The 22292-nt window shown below is 37.7% G+C and overlaps 1 protein-coding gene across 1 annotated transcript; it reads right to left on the bottom strand.

Moving 5' to 3' along the window:
- Window positions 1-4194: 4194 nt before the first annotated feature.
- Window positions 4195-9820, bottom strand: LOC132651222 (zinc finger protein 431-like; the record flags this gene model as incomplete). The annotated part of the gene is made up of 4 exons (XM_060376474.1): window positions 4195-4217; window positions 6505-8180; window positions 9455-9515; window positions 9706-9820. Coding segments are annotated over 4 exons (1875 nt in total), but the record flags the coding sequence as incomplete, so codon positions are not given.
- Between the last annotated feature and the right edge of the window lie 12472 nt (window positions 9821-22292).

The raw sequence follows: 22292 nt of genomic DNA on the forward strand, positions 1-22292 counted from the left end.
TTCCTAATTGTCTGAGAAAGTGACAGATTGATTTCCATAGTGATTGTACAAGTTTACATTCCCAACAGGAGTGGAGCAGGGTTCCTCTTTCTCAACATCCTCTTCAGCATGTATTGTTATTTGAGCTTTAGATCTTAGCTATTCTGATGGCTGTAAGGTGAAATCTCGTGATTGTTTTCATTTGCATTTCCCTGATGACTAAGGGCATTGAGCATTTTTTTAAGTGTTTCTCTGTCATTCGTCTATTGAGAATTCTCTGTTTAGCTCTGTGTCCCTTTTTTATTGGATTACTTGATTTGTTGCTGTTTAACTTCTTGATATATTCTAGATATTAGCCTTTTTGTCAGATATAAGGTTAGTGAACTTTATATTCTTTCCCATTCTGTAGACAGTGTCCTTTGCTTTACAGAAGCTTTTCAGCTTCGTGGGGTCCCATTTATTGATTGTTGCTTAGAGCCTGTGTTGTTGGTGTTTTGTTACACCAGCCAAGACACAAGACCTGAGAAAGATATTTTCCTGGCAAGAAGAACATAAGAGTCCTTTCCAAAGCAATGATTTTCTTCAACATAGCAAGCACTGGGATTTAACTTAGGGCATATGGATATGTTCATATATGGGTTCTCTATTCAGAACCATGCTAAATTAAGTCCTATTCTGAATGTGATCAAAATGTAAAATCTGAGCTCAAAAGGCACTCTTTGCTCAAAGCCAGGTGGAAATATGTGTAAAATTTTTAAAATGGACAGAAATTCCCCTGAGATTATGACCACAAGTTCTTAACTGAAAATGAAGTAAATGAGGCCATGAAACTAGATTGCTCAGGAGGCAATGCCATCTGGTAATCATGATGTCTGATCAATGAGGGGATAATTCAATGCTATATTTCTCACTTACACAAATGACAGAGAACACAAATTCAGAAAATTTATAGCATCCCTGTGTACACTATACCTCAGGAAAAAAACATCTATAACTTGAAATATAGTTTACATTTTGAAATCATTTTGATACATGACATTTCTACATAACCATGGCTGTTTTAGAACTGTCTGTGGAGCTGGGCATGGTGGCACACACTTGTAATCCCAGCATTCAACCAGGAAGAGGCAGACAGATTTATGTGATTATGAGGATGGCTGGGTCTACAAAGTGAGTCCAGAACAGCCAAAGCAACACAAGAAAATTGTGTCTCAAAAACAAACAAACACAGAACACACTCTGTGTAACAGTCTGGCCTCAGTCTCAGAGAGATCACCCTGCCATTGAAACCTAGGTTTAGGATGACAGACATGCACTTATGAGCCAACCTATGATTTTTAAGTGGTCTATACTTGAATCAAGGAATTAAAGGATAAAATAAGATGTACAAAGGAACCATTTTCCTTTTAATGAACAGTAATAAGACTTCAAATTCTACAAATAATTTCAGTCATCTATTAGTGGCTGCATTCCTTTGTTAATTTCATCATTTTTAACTGGATATTAGGCATATAATATAGAATAATCATCCTAAAATCTGCACAGCTAAAGAAGCAAATCAAGGAGGACCCTGGGTAAGATGTTCAATCTTCATTCAGAAAGGCAAAGGGGATGTATATCAGAAGATGTAGAAAACAGGGAACTGGACAGGAACCTACCACATAGGGCCTCTGAAAGACTCTATACAGCAGAATATCAAAACATATGCTGAGACTCATAACCAACCTTTGGGCAGAGTACAGGTAATCTAATGAAACAAGGGGGAAGATAGAAAGACCTGGAGGGGACAGGAGCTCCACAAGGAGAGAAATAGAATGAAAAAATCTGGGCACAGAGATTTTTGGAGACTCATAATCCAAATAAGGACCACAAATGGAGATAATGTAGTACCCGACAGATATAACCCATTGCAGCTTAGTGTCCAAGAGGGTACCCTAGTAATGGGAACAAGGACTGTCTCTGACATGAACTCAGTGCCTGGCTCTTTGATCACCTCTGCCTGCAGGGGGAACAGCCTTACCAGTCCACAGAGGAAGACAATGAGAGTCCCCATGAAACCTGATAGACTAGGTTCAGATGGAAGGAGAGAAGTACCTCCTCTATCAGTGGACTGGGGGAGAAGCATAAGAGAAGAGGGAGATTTGGAGGGGAGAAAAAGGGGTCTATAGCATGGATACAAAGTGAATAAACTGTAATCAATAAAAATGAAATAAAAAAATTAAAAAATGCTGGAGTGTGTTTGTGTGCACATACATATGTTATGGTGTATACGTGCTAGTGAGAGTACAACTTATTGCTATTATGTACATCTTATATGTAAGTTCTTGACATGGAACACAAAGAATCTTTTGGCCAGTGACCATACTTGCATTTATTTAGTCTGAAAATATATTTACGTATCTGCTAGTGTGTGAATCTGCATATACAGCAAGACAACTATAGAAACATTAGAAAAATCTGTAGCAGTGATATGGACTACTCAGGGATTGATCTCAAATCATCAGGCTAAACTAAATTTACCCACTGAGACAATTCTCTGACATTCACTTGCAGTTTTGAGAAAGTCTTAAGAACAAGTCTTTACTCCTAAGAAATAACTAACATTCCAAAACAAAACAGGAGTGTATAATTTTCATTTGCAAGTAGCATTTATTATTCAAATAATTTCATTTTCTTCCATCCTCAGATGACAATATATTCATAATCAGAATAGAAGACAATATTGTACTGATGTAATTTTTCAAGTACGTTTTATGAGTCTCAATGAGCTTAGTGGGGAGTGCTTGTGGTATGCAAGAGACAACATAAACTTGAAAAATATATAACCATGACCAAAAGAGATCCCATAGAGTATCACACATTCTTCATATAGCTGTCATAGCCTAAGAATGAATAGTCCATTACACACACAAGATGCCCTTTTGAAATAAATCTTGTTGCTGTTACATTAACTATCACTTCTAGATAAATCTCTAAGAAGGCAAAACTTCAAGATGAAGTACCATATAGTAAATATGGGAAACATGCAGAAGCATGAAACTTCAAACAATATATACATACATATGTACACACATACTATTAAGCATCAATTAATTATTTATATTCAAGCAAGGCTTAAAAACCAACATCTTAAATGAACTTGTGAAAACATTTTAAAAAATTACAAGTTCTCATAGACACTTCCTTGAAAACTATGATCTCACACTGCCTGATATAAATAAGCAATGGACCACATAGAGGATGGGGATTCCATTCTATGCATTGCAGCAGTAAAATTCCTATAACCAAGTGGAAATGCATTAGAACATGAACAGCCACCACAGAATGAATATCAGAACCTAATAAAACTTCTGTGAATGGATTTGCTATACACATAGCAAATTCAATACCTACTCCAATGTTTCAAAATTTAGACCACAACCACAATTGGTGATCTCCTCCATTACAATGAAGTGAACATGGTAAATAATTATTTTCTTGGAAATAAATACATTTATTATGTCCAAAGTAATAAACGCTTTTGCATAAATAAGATTGCTCTCTTCTATGAATTATTTTCTACTTCCTGACATCAAGATGATATACTAAGATTTAAGATATTTACAGTACTATATACATGGCTTTGCAGTTAAGACAAATTCATTCCCAGGACCTACATCAGCTTTTTTACAACTTTCTATAATTCCTGGTATGAGAAAAATTAGTGTGTCTAGTCTACATGGAAACTAGAATGGACAGGCACATGTATAGACAAAGACACATTATTTCTTAGGAATAAAGACTTGTTCTTAAGACTTTCCCAAACCTGCAAGTGAATGTCAGAGAATTGTCTCAGTGGGTAAATTTAGTTTAGCCTGATGATTTGAGATCAATCCCTGAGTAGTCCATATCACAGCTACAGATTTTTCTAATGTTTCTATAGTTGTACTGCTGTATATACAGATTCACACACTAGCAGATACGTAAATATATTTTCAGGCTAAATAAGGGCCAGTATGAGATTCTTTGTGTTCCATGTTAAGAACTTACATATGAGATGTTGTACATAATAGCAATAAGTTGTACTCTCACTAGCACGTATACACCATAACATATCACATAAGGGAAATTAAAACAAATTCTTGAATATATGTTTACTCATGAATGTTTTACTTATATAAGCATTCATTACTGAACTCAGGTGTTGCGGCAACTACAGGCTTATCTACAAATGTTTTCTTCATCATGAATTCTTTCATGTAACAGAAATCAAACACGTAGGTTTGAAGTCAGAGAAATGAATCCTTCTCAGTTGGTGGTATCATTTGGGAATGTTTAAGAAATGTATCCCTGCTGGAGAAAGTATGTTATTTGGGGTGGGCTTGATAGTTTTCAGCTGCATACCTTCTGTAGTTCCCACTCTCTGCTTCATGCTGTAGGTGGAGGTTGTGAGCTCCAAGCTTCCTACTTTAGCTGCCATGTATGACACTTGTTGCCCAATTTAAAGTGATCACATATCCTCTACCATATCATAAGGCAAAGTCAACACATTTGGAAGTTGCCTTAGACATTGTGTTTGGTCACAGAAAATGCACTAATACGCACACATAAATGTTACAACTGGATGATTTATTTCATGTAATTGAAGTGAATTGTGAAATAAAAACATATTATCTTATTTTTTCAATTCATATGCCTTTGGTCCATGAGATTTCAATTGGAAACAAAATAAGGATGGATGTCATAAATGCATGCATACACTGTTGACACTTGTTAAAATTTTTCTCGAAAATAATCTAGTGTAATTGAATGCAACCTGGTGGGTCAAAGATCTTAACAAAATTTTTATTCTAATAGATGTTCATCCGAATGAGTTCTTTTAGGTTCTCAAAGACTACTGCGATATGCAAAGGCTTTAAGATGTAGCCCACACAGTAAGGCTTTTACTCTTATATAATGGTAGCATGAAGCAGAAAACCTTACCATACTGACTACATTCAGGGGGTTTCTCTGCAGCATGTCTTTTTCTAATGATTTCAAAGAAAACCCTATGAAAAGGATGTACCACATTGCTTATTGAGAGGGTTTCACTGCAGTGTGTGTTCTTTTATGTATTTGGGGATAACTGTATTAAGAAAAGGCTTTATCACATGAAGGCATGTGAAAGGTTTCTCTCTACTATCTGACCATTTGTATACTTGAACATGACTTTGATATGTACTACATGTAAAAGCAAATTGTATGTGGGAACATGAAAAAGCAATCTGTCCTAAGTATTTCCTTTTAGTTACCAGCCTTCATTGATTTATAAGGTGAAAATAAGTTTAAGTTCATAGTCCCTAAGAAACCTGTAGACTTCCCAATAGCTGACCGACTTTAATTCCTAAACTTTTGTTGCCCAAAACATGACTGTTCCATACCATGATTTTTGGTCCCCTAACTAAAATGACTGACCCAAACCACAGATTCTCTATCCTAAAACATAATAACTTTTTCTAACCACAAAAGAACAAATGGATATGAATGTTTTGACTGTTAAACCTACATTTTGCATCAGGTGACTTCCTCAAAGACATAAACAAATCCCATAGGCCTAAACCATGACTGATGGAAATAATTAAGTTGTAAAACGCTAAAGATGTTTATGATTTTCAAGCTCAGAACCTCTGTAACTTTCTGGCTCATTGGATGGGTAGGCATCACAGTTCAACATTATGTGTCCTTCATCAAACTGGATGACAATATTTTTTTTATCTGTATTGACCTGTTTGAGTTGTATTGGATTCAGTGAACAGAAGAACACAAAAGCCTTACCATATTGATTATATTCTCAGATTTTTCTCTCCATTTTGAAACTTTTATGAGGATGTAGAATATAGATATGTGTAAAGGTCTCCCATTTTAACACATTCATAAATTTTCTCTCTGTATGAATTCTTTCATGATGACAAAGATTATACAAATGTGGAGTAGCTTCACCATGTAAATACACTCATAGTCTTTCGTTCCAGTATGAATCCTTTCATGATGTTGAAGATGATTGAAAACAGCACGTTTTCATTAGATGACATTTATGTGAAAAGGCTTTACCACATAGGTTACATTAATAAGGTTTCTCTCAAGTGTGAGCTCCTTTATGTATTAGGAGATGACTGTTACATACAAAGGCTTTCACACATTGATTACATCCATAAGAGTTCTCTCCAGTGTTAGTTCTTTTTTGTATTAGGAGACTACTGTTACACGCAATGGCTTCACCACCTTAGTTACATTCATAAGGTTTCTCTCTAGTATGTGTTCTTTATGTCATAGGAGATTACTATTACATCAAAATGCTTTATCACATTGATTTCATTCAAAAAGTTTCTATCCAGTGTGCTTCTTATATGTACATGGAGATTATTATGGCATGCAAACTTTTTCACACATTGGTCATATTCATAGGGTTTCACTTCAATAAGTGTTCTTGTTCAAGATAAGTCTTACATGAAAAGACTTCATGACATTAGTTATATTCATAAGGATTTCTGGAACATGGATTTTTATGTCTTCGGAGAACACTGTTATCTATGAAGGTTTTACCACATTGGTTATATTCATAAGGTTTCTCTCCAGTGTGAGTTCTTTTATGTATTAGGAATTGACTGTTCTGTGAAAAGGTTTTACCACATTGGTTACATTCATGAGGTTTTTCTCCAGTGTGAGTTCTTTTATGTACCAGGAGATTACTGTTCTGTGCAAAGGCTTTACCACATTGGTTACATTCATAAGGTTTCTCTCCGGTGTGAATTCTTTTATGTTTTTGGAGATCACTGTTCCATGCAAAGGCTTTCCCACATTGATTACATTCATAAGGTTTTTCTCCAGTGTGAGTTCGTTTATGTACTAAAAGCTTACTGTTATATGCAAAGTCTTTACCACATTGATTACATTCATAAGGTTTTTCTCCAGTGTGAGTTCCTTTATGTCTTAGGAGATCACTGTTAGATGCATAGGCTTTACCACATCGGTTACATTCATGACGTTTTTCTCCAGTGTGTGTTCTTTTATGTACTAGGAGATTACTGTTCTGTGCAAAGGCTTTACCACATTGGTTACATTCATAAGGTTTCTTTCCAGTGTGAATTATTTTATGTACTCGTAGATTACTGTTAGATGCAAAGGCTTTACCACATTGGTTACATTCATAAGGTTTCTCTCCAGTGTGCGTTCTTTTATGTCTTTGGAGACTACTGTTATCTGCAAAGGCTTTAGCACATTGGTTACATTCATAAGGTTTCTCTCCAGTGTGAGTTCTTTTATGTTTTTGGAGATCACTGTTCCATGAAAAGGATTTACCACATTGATTACATTCATAAGGTTTTTCTCCAGTGTGAGTTCCTTTATGTCTTAGGAGATCACTGTTAGATGCATAGGCTTTACGACATCGGTTACATTCATGAGGTTTTTCTCCAGTGTGAGTTCTTTTATGTACTAGGAGATGACTGTTACGTACAAAGGCTTTACCACATTGGTTACATTCATAAGGTTTCTCTCCGGTGTGAATTCTTTTATGTACTTGTAGATTACTGTTAGATGCAAAGGCTTTACCACATTGGTTACATTCATGAGGTTTTTCTCCAGTGTGAGTTCTTTTATGTCTTTGGAGACTACTGTTATCAGCAAAGGCTTTACCACATTGGTTACATTCATAAGGTTTCTCTCCAGTGTGAGTTCTTTTATGTTTTTGGAGATCACTGTTCCATGCAAAGGCTTTCCCACATTGATTACATTCATAAGGTTTTTCTCCAGTGTGAGTTCGTTTATGTACTAAAAGTCTACTGTTATATGCAAAGGCTTTACCACATTGGATACATTCATAAGGTTTCTCTCCAGTGTGAGTTCTTTTATGTATTAGATGTCTGTTACGTACAAAGGCTTTACCACATTGATTACATTCATAAGGTTTTTCTCCAGTGTGAGTTCCTTTATGTCTTAGGAGATCACTGTTAGATGCATAGGCTTTACCACATCGGTTACATTCATGAGGTTTCTCTCCTATATGTATCCTTTTATGTCTTAGGATATGACTTTTATTTGCAAAGGCATTACTATATAGGCTACATTCATAGTGGTCCGCACCAGTATGCATACTTTTACATGTGTGGGGACTACTGTGATGTGCAAAGACTTCATATTGAGTATCTTCAGGGAGTTTATCTGCACATTGATTGTTTTCATACCTGCAAAGTTAATTGGCACATATGACAGCTTTTCCACATTCATTACACTAATGGACGTTTTTGCCACATGACTTAATTTTGCAGTTTGAATTAAAAGTAAAGAATAATTACATTTTGAGTTTTCATCATTATTTTTACATTCACAGTGTTCTCCTCTACTGGTTGTTTTGCTGAGCCAGCAATCAGCTAAGTACTGATGAAATCATAGTGTTGTTAGTTCTATGGCTGATCACCTGTCATATATTTTGTAAACCTTTGCCCTTCCTTACTTATCTATTGGAAATAATAACGAGCTAACAAGTGATAGCAGGGCGCAAAATGCAGGACAGAACTTCTGAGTGAGAAAGTGTTGCTGGGAAGAAGAAAGCAAATGACACATCATTCACCAGCATGACAGTGAGGTTAACAGATGGACATGACCATGAACAAAGAAGTAGAGCTGGCCATACATTTGGACACTGTGCTAGGTTTGTGTTAGGGAAAAAAAGGTTCAGAATCTGCCCAGTAAATTGCCTAAGCTTTAAAATATTAAAAAGCCTCTGCATCATTATTTGTACTGCAGGAAGCTCTAAATAGCCCATATAAAGCATAATAGGTATCAATTTTTAAACATCTACTCAAAATGGGGACTTCTATACCTTTTAGTTGTTCTGGTTGGTACATGGTTTCTTTCAATATACACATATTAAAATGACTTGTACTCATTGTGATATATGATATAATTATTAAAAGAATAATAATAAATGACATGATTCCATGATGCATTCACACATTTGATTTTTGTTCATCACAGACATGTGATATAGGGATTATGGTTTTTCCACAACAACATTCCTGACTCTAAAAAAACTGCCCTTCTCACAAAACTTAGCAACATTACTACAAGTATATGAGTAACCCCATTTTAGAATGGATGAGTTGATTAGTATAATCTTTTGGATATACTTTCATCACCTATTTACTGTGAATACATTTAGCAATATCTGAGTTGTAGGATACTAAACAAATTGCAGTTTTACCTCAGCGCTAATGAGTAAACAATTTAATCATTGATCTTGTGTGAGTATTATTCCTTGCATTCTTTCTTAGAGGAGTGCCTTGCAAACACACATCAAATACCTAACGTGGACGTACATAGTTTAGTAACAAGTTAGTCATCATCAATAAATACACTTAAAACTGATCATTTACACTGTCCCTTCTCTTTCAAACTTCCAGAAAATAATAAAATTTTTTTCAGAACCATATTCATATCAGCTTACAATGAAAATTACCTTGTATGTCTTCTAGAATTTTGACAGTGCTCTTCTATATTATGACTTTCCCAATTGTAGCCTAAAATACAGTAACAGAAAATGTATGCTTTATTATTGGAAATAATACAAAGTTTAAGTCGTGATCTATTTGTCAATCAAAGATCGATTCATCTAATTCTTCCTCATCCTCAAGAGAAATTACAGAAGCACATCAATAATGAATAGTGTTTCCCCATATTTTAAGAAGTAAAGAAAATTCATTGCCCTACCTATTGCAGTGAGGTTCCTGTAGGTCTCTAGCATCACATCTTTGTAGAGATTCCTTTGGGAAGGATCCAGCAAAGCCCACTCTTCTTGAGTGAAGTTCACATGCACATCATTGTAGGTCAATGCAGTCTAAAATATCCACACACATGTACAACAGAAAGTATGATACTTAGAATACTGGAAATGTATCCTTCTTTTACAATATTTTCAATGTATTCTGGTGGCTCTTCTACTTAGTTTCTGACACACAAGTTGTAATGTGATCACCAACTCTTTTTCGGAGTAAACTCAACAGTGAGGTTCACCTCTCTAATTTCTGCATCCTTTTAGTAGGATATAGGCTTACAAGAGAAATGTCAATTAACAGATAAAGAGAGAGAGAGAGTAAAGAGAAAAACAGTACAGAGCCCACATGAGAAAAATAGTATAAATGATTCCTGACTCTTATAAGAATGGGCAGGCTGGGTGTATTATCTGATGACTTTAATTCCAAAATCACTCAGGAAACAGAGGCTGGTGTATTTCACAGAGGTGGATGGTAGACGGCTCTTTGCAATAAATTCCAGGACACTAAGGGGTACATAATAAGATCCTGAACAATATGCAAAAATTAATCAAACAAACAAGATAAAAAACCTTAAAGATCTTTCTCAACTTTTTATAAAGAGTTACACATTCACTCCAGTTCTGCATACATGTCTAGAAACCTGAAGTACCTCATTTTAAACTGTAATATTAATATGATCTTCTTAAAAATGAAATGTATGTTTGAACAATTACAAAAGGAGAGATGAAAATATTAGCAATGTAAATGTTGATCATAAATAAGCAACATGGGGATGGAGGTATGGCTCAGTAGTTAAGAACACTGTCTGTTCTTCCAGAGGACATGGGTTAAATTCCCAGCACACATATGACAGCTAATAGCTGTCTGTAACACAAATATATTCAATAAAATACTCGTAAAACATATGCAAGAACACATCAAAGATATACATGATGAAAAAATTGGCTTAATCTCAGAAATACAGGGATAGTTCAGTATATGAAAATCCATCCGTAATCCACCATATAAACTGACTGAAAGACCAAGATCACATGATCATCTCATTAGATGAAAAAAAAAAGGCTTTGACAAAATTCAACAACCCTTCATGTTAAAAGACTTGGAGAAATCAAGCATACAAGGATTCAGGCACACACTTAACATAATAAAGGTAGTAAAAAGCGAACTGAGGGCCAACATCAAATTATTTGGAGAGAAACTTAAAGAAATTCCACTCATATGAGGTACATATCTCCATATCTCTTCAATATACTCCTTAAGTCCTAGCCAAAACAATAAGACAACTGAAGGTTATAAAGGAGATACAAATTGGAAAGGAAGAATTCAAAGTATCACTATTCGTAGATGATTTCTTAGTATACCTAGGTGACCCAAGAAATCCTACCAGGGAATTCCTACAGTTGAAATACACTTGTGTATTTGAAATACACAAAAGTGGCTGGGAGCACAACTAAAATTTTCATTATTCCTTCTGTATACAAATAAAAAATGGGCTGAGAATAAAATTTGGAAAACAACACCCTGAACAGTAGCCACAAACAAGATGAAGTGAAAGACCTCTATGACTAGAATTTGAAGTCTTTAAAGAAAGAAACTGAAGAAAATATCAAAAGATGGAAAGATCTCCCAAACTCATGGATATATAGGATTAACATAGAAAAACAGCATTCTTTTTTAAATATTTTATTAATTACAGTTTATTCACTTTGCATCCGTCCTCCTTCTCCCCTCCCAAATGCTCCCTTTATTCCCTTTCTCTAAAGCAGCATTCTTAAAAATGGAGTCTATAGATTCAATCCATTTCCCAACAACATTCCAACACAGTTCTTTACAGACCTTGAAAGAGCAAACATTAAATTTAAGTGGAAAAATAAAATACCCTTGATAACAGTACAATCCTATAAAATTGGAATAATGACACAGAAATAAACCCACACCCCTATTGGAACTTTACTTTCAACAAAGAAGCCAAAATTATACAATGGAAAAAAGACAGCATCTTAAACAAATTGTGGTAGATGTCTGCACATAGAAAAATGAAAATAGACCCTTTGTATGACCCTGCAGAAACTGAAGTCCAAGAGAATCAAAGACCGTCACATAAACCCAGAGACTCTAAATCATATAGAAGACAAGGTGGAGAAAATTCTGGAACTAATTAACACAGGAGAACAACATCAGCACAGGCTCTGAGATCAACAATAAATGGCATCTCAAACTGAAAAGCTTCTGTAAGTCAAAGGACACTATCAATAGAACAAAACAGCAGTCAACAGATTGGGAAAATATCTACACCAACCCTACATCAGACAGAAAAGTAATATCCAAAATATACAAAGAACTTAAGAAATTAAACACCAACAAATCAAAAAAACCAATTTAAAAATGGGGTTCAGAGCTAAACTGAGAAGTCATAAGAGAGAAAAGTGAAATGGCTGAGAAACACTTAAAGAAAAGATCAAAGTCCTTAGCCATTAGACAAATGGAAATCAAAATGACTCTAAGATTCCATCGTACACCAATAAAGTTGCTAAGATAAAAAAACTCAAGTGACAACACATTCTGGTGAGGATGTAGAGAAAAGGGAACTTTCCTCCAGGTCTGATGGGAGTGCAAACTTGTACTACTTCTCTGGTAATCAAACTAGTGCATTCTCAGAAAATTGGGCATATTTCTACCTCAATACCCATCTATACCACTCCAGGGAATATATCCCAAAGATGTTTCATTATAGAACAAGGACATTTGTTCTACTATGTTCATAGCTGTTTTATTCATAACATCCAGAAAGTGAAGAATGGATAAAGAACTACTAATACATTTACACAATGGAATACACCTCAGTTATTAAAAATAAATCATGGAAATTGCAGGCAAATGGATCAAACTAGAAAAGATCATCCTGAGAGAGGTAACCCAGACACAGAAAGAAACACATTGCTTATAAGCAGATATTAGACCTATAGTACAGCATACACATTCTACAATCCACACACCCAAAGAAGCTAAGTAAGAAGGGTCCATGGGAGGTTGGCAGAATATCACTCAGAATAAAAAAAAAAAGAGAACAGACAGCAGAAGTAGATGAATAGTGGGAACTGTGCAGAAGTTAGAATGGGGAGGGAAACAAATGTGGGTAGCAGATGTGGGGAGAATTGTAGTAGGACGTGAGAGGCATGAGAACAAGAAGGGTAACTGAGGGGGCTTCTCCTTGGAGTCATTTGACAGGGAAGTTTCATGAGAGGACCTGGGTGTGACTGGGCGTGACTCTAGCTGAGAATCCTAATGGAGGGGCAGGAGAAGAGAGACATGGAAAATTAAGTATGAAGTGACCACCTCTTAGCCAGTCAGGACTAGTGGAGAGAGGGAACAACAACTGGACAACAAAACCCACTATCCAAAAATTACCCTGACTGCAATAAGTTTAGGGATAATGATGGAACAAAGATTGAGGGAATGTCCAACCAATAATTGGGCCAACCTGAGACCCACACTACACTAGAGAGCCAGCCAATGAAACTGTAAATGTTGCATTGCTGAGCTTGTAGAAAAGAGCCTAATTATGCCTGTTACCTCAGAGGCTCCACCCAATAGCCAATGGAGAGAGATGCTGGAACTTGCAACTAAGCATGGGGAGGATCTCTGGGCGTCTTATGGAAGTACTGGGGGAAACATGGAAGAACCCGAAAGGGATAGAAAGCCACAAGAAGACCAACAGAGAAAAGTAACCCAGACCTGGGGGGGGGGTTAAGAAAATGAGACATCAGCTAAGGAGCATGCATGTTCTAGACCTAGGCTTCTTGAACTTATCTGTACTAAGGGTGGTTGGGTCCATGTGGGTTGAGTGGTAAGTTGAGGGGACTGTTTCTAAAAGGAACTCTACTGCCCGCTTTTAGAAAATCTCCCCCTGTCAAGTGTGCCTTGAATGGCCTTAGTAGATGAGAATATGCTCAGTCCTGATGTGACTTGATGTGCTGCAATGGGGTGATACAGGAAGACTAAGGCTCTATTTTTGTGAGAGGGGAGGAAAAGGGTGAGGGTGGACTGAGAGTAGAGGAAGGAAGGATCACTCTTTGGATGTAAAGTCAAAAAACAAACTAATCTCTCTAAAAAATTTAATACACTCAGAGAGAGAGACAATGGAATTGAAAGGTGATAACGGAGGGGGCTGTAGGTGGGACATGAAATAAACATAATAAATAAAAATGAAAAAGAATAATATTAATACATTCTCTGAAATATCCAGAGGGAAAACTGGCAACATGACCTTGCCCATCAAATTAGAATTCGTCCAAATAAACCTCCAAAACTGTCATCAAATCTTCATATATCTGTCATAGTCTAAGAACACAGTAATATTATACATCTATAACATGCTTTTTTGAAATTAATTTAATTATTGTGTCATTATATAGAATCTGTAGGAAATTCTCTTACAAGGCAGAACTTCAGCACGATGTGACATAAAGAAGTATGTAACTTCAAACAATACATATATACATACATACATACATTTTATTAAACATTTTAATGTTAATGTCCAGGAGCAAAGTCACTTTTAGCATACTTTTTTTTCTTCTAACCTGCTACTGTGCTGCTGTGATTGAATCCCCTAACCACCAACATCTCAGGTCATGAATGGGTTTACTTTTTTGGCCCATCATTTTGAAAACCTAGGATAGAAACTCAAATTTCAAGAAAACTAAGGAAAAAAATCAGGGCAAATATTGTTTCCTGTCTTGCTCTCATTTCTTCATTGTCTCAGGCTCAGCTAGCTTTTTTTATGCAGCTCAGGGCCACTTAATTAGGGATACTGCCATCCTCAATTGAAGAACCTTCTATAGAAATCATCAGTCAATGCAATCTCTCGTTTACATAGAAACCAGCCATTTTCTCATTAGTTTACTTACTTTTTCACCTTATAGCCTGCTCAAAGCTCTGTACCTCCTCTCCTGCTGTTATCATCCCCACCATCATCCTTCACTCCTCCTCCCCTTCTTCTCAGGAAAGGGGAGACTCCCCATAACAAATCTCAGCACATCAAGTTGCATACAGACTAAGTGCATCTTCTTCCACTGAGGCCAGAGAAGGCTTCCAAGCTAGGGCAAAATGATTCATAAGCAGTCAACTGTGTCCATGTCACAGACAGCCCCCATTTCAGATTCTAGGTGACCAACATGAAGACAAAGCTGACCATCAACTAGACATGTGTAAGTGCCTAGGTCCATTCCATGCATGTTCTTTGAATGGTGGCAACCAGCAATTTTAGGCTGGCATGCTGTGAACTGAATTTATCATGTAAAAAACCCACAGTATTATGAAACGCAGGATTATGAAGATATATTACGGACAGAAAAATATGACTTCTGTACTTACTGTTCAGCAAAAGTAATGACGATTGTATACAATATGTGTGAAGGAATATAGCAAAAATTCCAAAACATAAGCCCAACAATATACTCAAGTTTTCATCAAGACACCTAAGGAAACTCAACCAAGAAAAAAAGGTAGACCAATGTTTCCTATGATTATATACATATAGAAATTAAATAAACACAAACATCACAACTCCCACAAAAATAACTCAAAGTAACTCCTACACTGTTCAAATTATGCTCTAGGTACTACTGACCTTATTTTCAAACAGAGTCCCCATGACCTGTCTCTCTAAATGGAGGTCACCAAAATGACAGACTATGGCACTGTAGCCCTGCATGGCCCCCTAGTGACTGCAGGCAAATCCAGTCCCACTGATGCCCCTAAACAAAACAATGTTAAATAATAATTTTATAACTGTTTCCTGCCACGTCTATTATGTCACAAGCTGTGAAATCTGCCCTAGTTAACTATATAACACAATGTGCATCTGTGACACCACTGCAGCTCAGAAACTCCTTTTAACCCTGGAATTGAGTTCCTTAAGTCCCAGAAATTTGACCTTCATTTTTTTCAAGTTGTCTTCCCACTTCGCACACATAAATAGGCAGCTCATTACATGACTCAAATGAGTAATTTTTAGAACTCAGCTGTGGTACAGGCTTTACCTTAAAATTTTGGGAATTTTAACCAAGAGGAAAGCAAAGTCATGCTGCTGGGAAGCAATAGACTGGGATCTAAGAGACCTGTACCAATAAAGCTTGCCTTAGAAATATTTTTCCAAAAGGCTGAAGATGCAGCTGTTCTAGAATTAATATCCACCCCCACAGTGAAAGTACACCATACATAATTAAATGGTTAACTAAAAAATAATCTCTTTAATAGTAGCACGTATCTAGCTCTACTTAATGCTATAAGTGAAGTCATCCTAAAACTGATTTTGTATTCCATACACACAGTCTTTCTTAAGTCTCTTAATTTTAGGCTTCAGTTTATACATTAAACAATTTTAATATGGACCAGAGATTTCAAGTCTAGCCACTGAAACAAATGGGAGATTTACACAGCAAAGATATTCCTTGAATGATTTAAGTACTCCACTTCCATAATACAGCAGGTCATTATTCAGTGTCAAGGTAGAAGAGAGAGGACTCAGTGGTTTCAAATGTTAAGAAAAGTAGAAGGTAGAAAAAGTGCCAAAACCATACAATGAAAAAAAAAAGACATCTTATCAAATGGTGTTGGACTAACTGGATGTGTACACGTACAAAAATGCAAACAGACAAATACTTATCACCCTGCACAAAACTAAAATACATATGGATCAAAGACCTCAATATAAAAACGGACACACTAAACCTGTTAGAAGAAAAAGTGGGGAAGAGCCTAGAACACATTGGCACAGGAGACAACTTCCTGAACAGAACACCAACAGCACAGGCTCTAAAATCAACAATCAATAAATGGGACCTCATGAAACTGAAAGGCTTCTGTAAAACAAAGGACACTGTCATCAGAACAAAACAGTTTACAGACGATCTACAGGTTGGGAAAGGATCTTCACCAACTCTATATCTGACAGAGGGCTGATATCTAGAATATATAAAGAAATTAAGAAGCAACAAATCAAGTAATCCAATTTAAAAAATGGGATACAGAGCTAAACAGAATTCTCAATAAAGGAACATCAAATCACAAAGAAACACGTAAAGAAAGGCCCAACATCTTTAGTCTCATGGAAATGCAAACCAACACGACCCTGAGATTTCACCTTACACCCATAAGAATGGCTAACATCAAAAACTCAAGTGACAACACATGCTGGAGATTATGTGAAGCGGAACCCTTCTCCATTGCTGGTGGAAAAGTAAACTTGTGCAACCACCTTGGAAATCAATCTGGTCCTTTCTCAGACACTTAGGAATAGTGCTAACTCAAGATCCAGCTATACCACTCCTAGGCATATATCCAAAAGTTACTCAAGTATACAACAAGGACATTTGCTCAACCATGTTCATAGAAGCTATATTTGTAATAGTCAGAAGCTGGAAACAACCCAGATGTCCCTCATCGGAGAAATGGATACAGAAATTATGGTACATTTACACAATGGAATACTACTCAGCAAAGAAAGCATGAAATCAGCAAGCAAAAGGTGGGATCTAGAAATGATCATCCTGAGTGAGGTATCCCAGAAGCAGAAAGAGGCACATGGTATATACTCACTTATAAGTGGATATTAGACATATAATATAGGATAATCATACTAAAATCTGTACACATAAGGAAGCTGATCAAGAGGGAGGACCCTGGTACGATACTCAATCTTCATTGAGAAAGGCAAACAAGACAGACATCGGAAGAGGGAGAAAACAGAAAACAGGACAGGAGCCTATCACAGAGGGCTTCTGAAAGACTTTACTCAGCAGGATATCAAAAAAATATGCTGAGACTCATAGCCCACCTTTTTGCAGAGTGCAGGGAATTTGGGGGAGGAAGGGGGAGATAGAGGGACCTGGAAGGAAAAAAAGCCCCACAAGAGCAACAGAACCAAGAACTCTGGGCACAGGGGTCATTTCTGAGACTGATACTCCAAGGAAGGATCATGCATGGAGATAACTTGGAACTCCTGCATAGAAGTGCCCCATGGCAGTTCAGTGTCCAAGGGGGTTCCCTGGTAGAGGGAACAGGGACTGTCTCTGACATGAACTCAATGACTGGCTCTTTGATCACCTCCACCTGAGGGGGGAACAGCCTTGTCAGTCCACAGAGGAAGACAGAGAAGCTGGTCCTGATGAAACCTGATGGACTAGGATTAGATGGAAGTGGGAAGGACCTACCCTGTTATTGGAATGGGGGAGGGGCATGGGAGAGAAGGAGAAAGGGAATTTGGGATTAGGAGAGGAAACGGGAAGGGGATGCAGCTGGGATGGAAAGTGAATAAACTAATAAAATAAAAATTAATAAAAATAAAATTAAAAAATACAACAACAGCAAAAAGCTAGGGTGGGAAGGTCTTGCACAAGCTACATCTTATCCTAACTAAGCTTCTTGAGAAGAATAGCATCTTGTACACTACTTCCTTGAAAGAAATGGAAGGAAACAGGAAACGTCTATGAATTGATCAGAAATTCTCATACAATGGGATAAAATCATGAGGAGTCTAAAAAAACAATACTGCATGAGGGAAACACAAGATCTCAATAACATTATTTACCAACACCACAGTGACTTTGGAACTGATGAGGGTATCTCCATGTGTTTGAAAGAGGTGGGTTCTCAAAATGAGAAGCAAGCACTCCTCAAATGTCCTTACCCTGCTGCTCACCCTATTTCTGGTTTTAGAAAAGGAACAGTGCTTTATTTTAAATAACTCAGAATCTTGGGGAAATCTCCCAAGGCCTAGGCCACAGGATATACTGGCTCTGCAAAGCATATTTGAGGAGTGTGAGAAGTTAGATTATTCTCCATCATGAGGACCTCAAGGAAGGTTTTGTTTGGTCAGGGCAGCCCTCAACACAACAGTGTTTTCTCTGTTCAACTGTTTTCATCAGATGTCTTGCCCGTGTGGCTGAACTATGCTTTTCTTAAGAAGAAAACTGCAACTTTATGGCACATCAGGCTTTAATGTTGGCTCTGATTCTGTAATGGCCCACTAAGCAGCTTGTTAGATGTCTCTTTTTTGACATGGAGATGGGCCAATGGTTGGTATGAATCAGGGGCTTTCTCCTTGGTTATGGCTGGAGACAAATTTGTTGACTATCCTCTTGAGAAAATGGGTTTCCTAGCATCCCAATGTCTAACAGGCTGGGTTGGCATGCTACTTATCTGTTTTAAAACAGCCCTTAGCTATTCTACTTGGTGTGATGTCCTGTCACCTAAGCACTGAAAATTTCTGTACATCAACTGTTCTATGAATTTACATCACAGCTTTACACTGAAGTGCTACTCAATACATATGTTACCTACAACTTCCACTAAACATGCATACACATAGTGTGTAAGAGGTGGCCTCCGGAGCCCAACCTTCCTCAAAGAGCTCTTCCATTTTACTAGCAAGATAAATCTAACTTTAAAGTCCCAATGTTGCAGCGCCATTTTCCACTGAACACATTGAAACATTTTCCTAATTATCAGTTAACTGGTTAAACTTGCTGTTACTTTAACCAGGTGCCTTAAATTGTATAAGTAAGCCCTCACTTACTAACAGTCAGAGGACACACTTCTCTGTTGCCTTATCACCTTGAGCTCTGGAACAAATGTCAAGTGATAAAAATTAGAGACCTTAGGTTCCAGGCCGAATGTCTTAGAAAACACTTAAAAGTGTTGAGCCCAGGTGTACTGGATCAGCATAGCCTCCAACATAAACTCCCTTGCTTAACCCACATTTGATTGGATGACCCCGACTCTCTCCAAGGGGCCCTCACCTTGTGAATTTAAACCTTTAAATATACAATAAAGCATACCCTGGGGCACCATTCAGATCTGAACTGGCCACTTCCCTGAGCTCAGAAAATAAAGCATTCATTCTAACCTCCTGTTCCAGAAGTGAGTTCTCTCTGTTCGGGACCAAAAGTCAATATACTCAAGATATTCAGATGCCCGGCTATGTTCAGGGCTAGGAAAGGGGGCCTCTCTGGTGGCTGTTTCTGGTTGCCAGCTCCCACCCAGCCTCAGGAAGGACCCTAAACAGCTTCTACTGCTGTTCAGCCTCCTGCTCCACCAGGCTGGGGGCAGTGGACACACACCATTTTGCAACTTCGGAACTTGGCTGAAATCCCCTCACAGTACACAGCAGCAGCGCTTATACCAGAGCAGACCAACCATTCAACCCTGCTCAGCTAAAGAGCGAACTTGCAGCAAGGCGCCAGGAAGAACCCGCCTCTCCCTCTGACTGCAGGAATGAAAGCATCTGATTGGCCAATGAGTCTTAAGTGACATGAGCACCACCCTTAGGATTACAGTGTACTGAAGGGACAAGGCTTAGTGATTCCTGGTCCAGGCTTCTCTTTTAGGACCAAACTTTCTTCAGATCTGCACATGTTTGCATTTCATCATCATTTGTGCCTGTTCTCCCATAGCCTACCCTGTGTCTTTCAGCACTCAGGATACAATTACCCTCTTCCTCCTCGAATCAGCTTGCATAGCTGCACAAACATTATTCAACCTGTAGCAGAGTGAACACTCTGTCCAACAGGTGGAAGAAGGCCAAGAATTTTAAGAATTAAAGAGAGATTTAAGAAAATGCAGAGTTTTTTGTTCTGTGACTTCAGGTAAACTGGAGCCACTTTTCTCCTGGAAGAGACCCAGGAGAAAAAAAAGCAGGGAAAACATGACACTTTGGAGTACTATCATCAGGTAAAACTTCTTCCTCAATAGGAAGATGAAGAACACAGAAACCTGCACTAGTGAAGGCTCTCTGCATGAAATGACCTGACAGAATAAATTTTTCTGTGTATGTATACAGCTAATACATATATATTTATGTATACACACACACACACACACACACGATTTGGTATTTTGAGACAGGGCCTCTTCTTTTAGCCCTGGTTGTCTTGGACTAGATCTGTAGACCAGGCTGACCTTGGACTCGCTGAGACTGGCCTGCTTCTTCCTGCCAGAAGGCTTGGATTCAAGCCCTGTGCCACTAAATCCATCTTAGATTTTCTGTTTTATTTTATTTTTTTAAGACCGGGTTTCATCATGTAGGCCTGTTTGTGCTGGACTCTTTGTCAACGAGGCCAACACTGAACTCACAGAGCACAGCCTGTGTCTGCCTTTCAGGTGCCTGGATTAAAGGCTTGTGCAAGCATGGCTGGCAAGACCTTAGACTTTTAAGGATATGTTTAAAGGAGGGTTTCTTATCTAACTAAATTTTTTTTAAGATTTTTGGGTAGGTGGATGAGGAGACCTCTGACTATTATTATCTGTATGTGTCTGTGTGTGCATTAAATCAGACATTGTTGCCATGCTCACAGCCTTCTTAGATCAGAGCTTTTACTCTTATGCCTAAGAAATTTTTATTTTATTTTATTTTATTTTATTTTATTTTATTTTATTTTATTTTATTTTATTAGAAAAACATCTCCCCAGGCAGTGAGTTCTGTGCTGAGCATCACTTGCACTGTGGGTCTGATCCTCTGAGGGCAAGGAATCATATGAAAGAAGAGAGACTTAGTATCATCTGGAGAGGACAGGAGCTCTACAAGGACCAAATATATCTGGGCACAGGGGTCTTTTATGAGACTGTATCTCCAATCAAGGACCATGCATGGATATAACCTAGAACCCCTGCTCGGATGGAACCCATGGTAGCTTAGTAGCCAAGTGTGTTCTATAGTAATGGGAACAGGGACTGTTTATGACATGAATTCAATGGCTGGCTCTTTGATCTACCCCCCACCTCCAGGGAGGAGCAGCCTTCCTAGAACACAAAGGTGGATATTGCAGTCAGTCCTGAAGATACCTGATAAGCTAAGGTGAGGTGGACCTCTCTTATCAGTGGCCTTGGAAAGGGGCATGGAGGAAATGAGGGAGAGAGGGTGGGATTGGAAGGGAGTGAGGGAGTGGGCTACAGCGGGAATAAAAAGTTAATAAACTGTAACTAATATTAAAAAAATAAAATAAATAAAATAAAAAACAGAGAACAGATCTCAATGTAGAATTCTCAACAGGAGAATCTCAGATGGCTGAGAAACACTGTTCAGGTTCAGCATCCTTAGCCTTTAAGGTAATGCAAATGGAAACTACTTTGAGCTTTAATTATACACATGTTAGATGGTGAAGTTTAACAGGACAAGTGACAGCACACTCACACTGACAAAGGTGTTGGGGAAGGGGGACACTCCTCCATTGCTGGTTGGAGGTCAAACAAATACAGCCAACATTGTATTTTCTCACACAACTGAGTTGTTGTCCCAGGAGGTTGTATGAGGATGCCCAAAAGCCCAGGCTGATGTTACTAGAGAGCATTGCTCTCTGAAAAACAACAGCAGGGCCACACTCTGGAGGAAAGCTTATACACAGTGCACTGAAAGTGGAGAGGTGGACGAAGTGCAGGTTAAAAGATTTCACCCCTATGTTCTAGTCTCTTTGGGGTAAGACAGTACTGTACAGGCTATCAAAAGAGAAACCCGGACATAA

This window comes from Meriones unguiculatus, assembly GCF_030254825.1.
Source record: "Meriones unguiculatus strain TT.TT164.6M chromosome 13 unlocalized genomic scaffold, Bangor_MerUng_6.1 Chr13_unordered_Scaffold_41, whole genome shotgun sequence".
Classification (NCBI taxonomy): Eukaryota; Metazoa; Chordata; class Mammalia; order Rodentia; family Muridae; genus Meriones; species Meriones unguiculatus.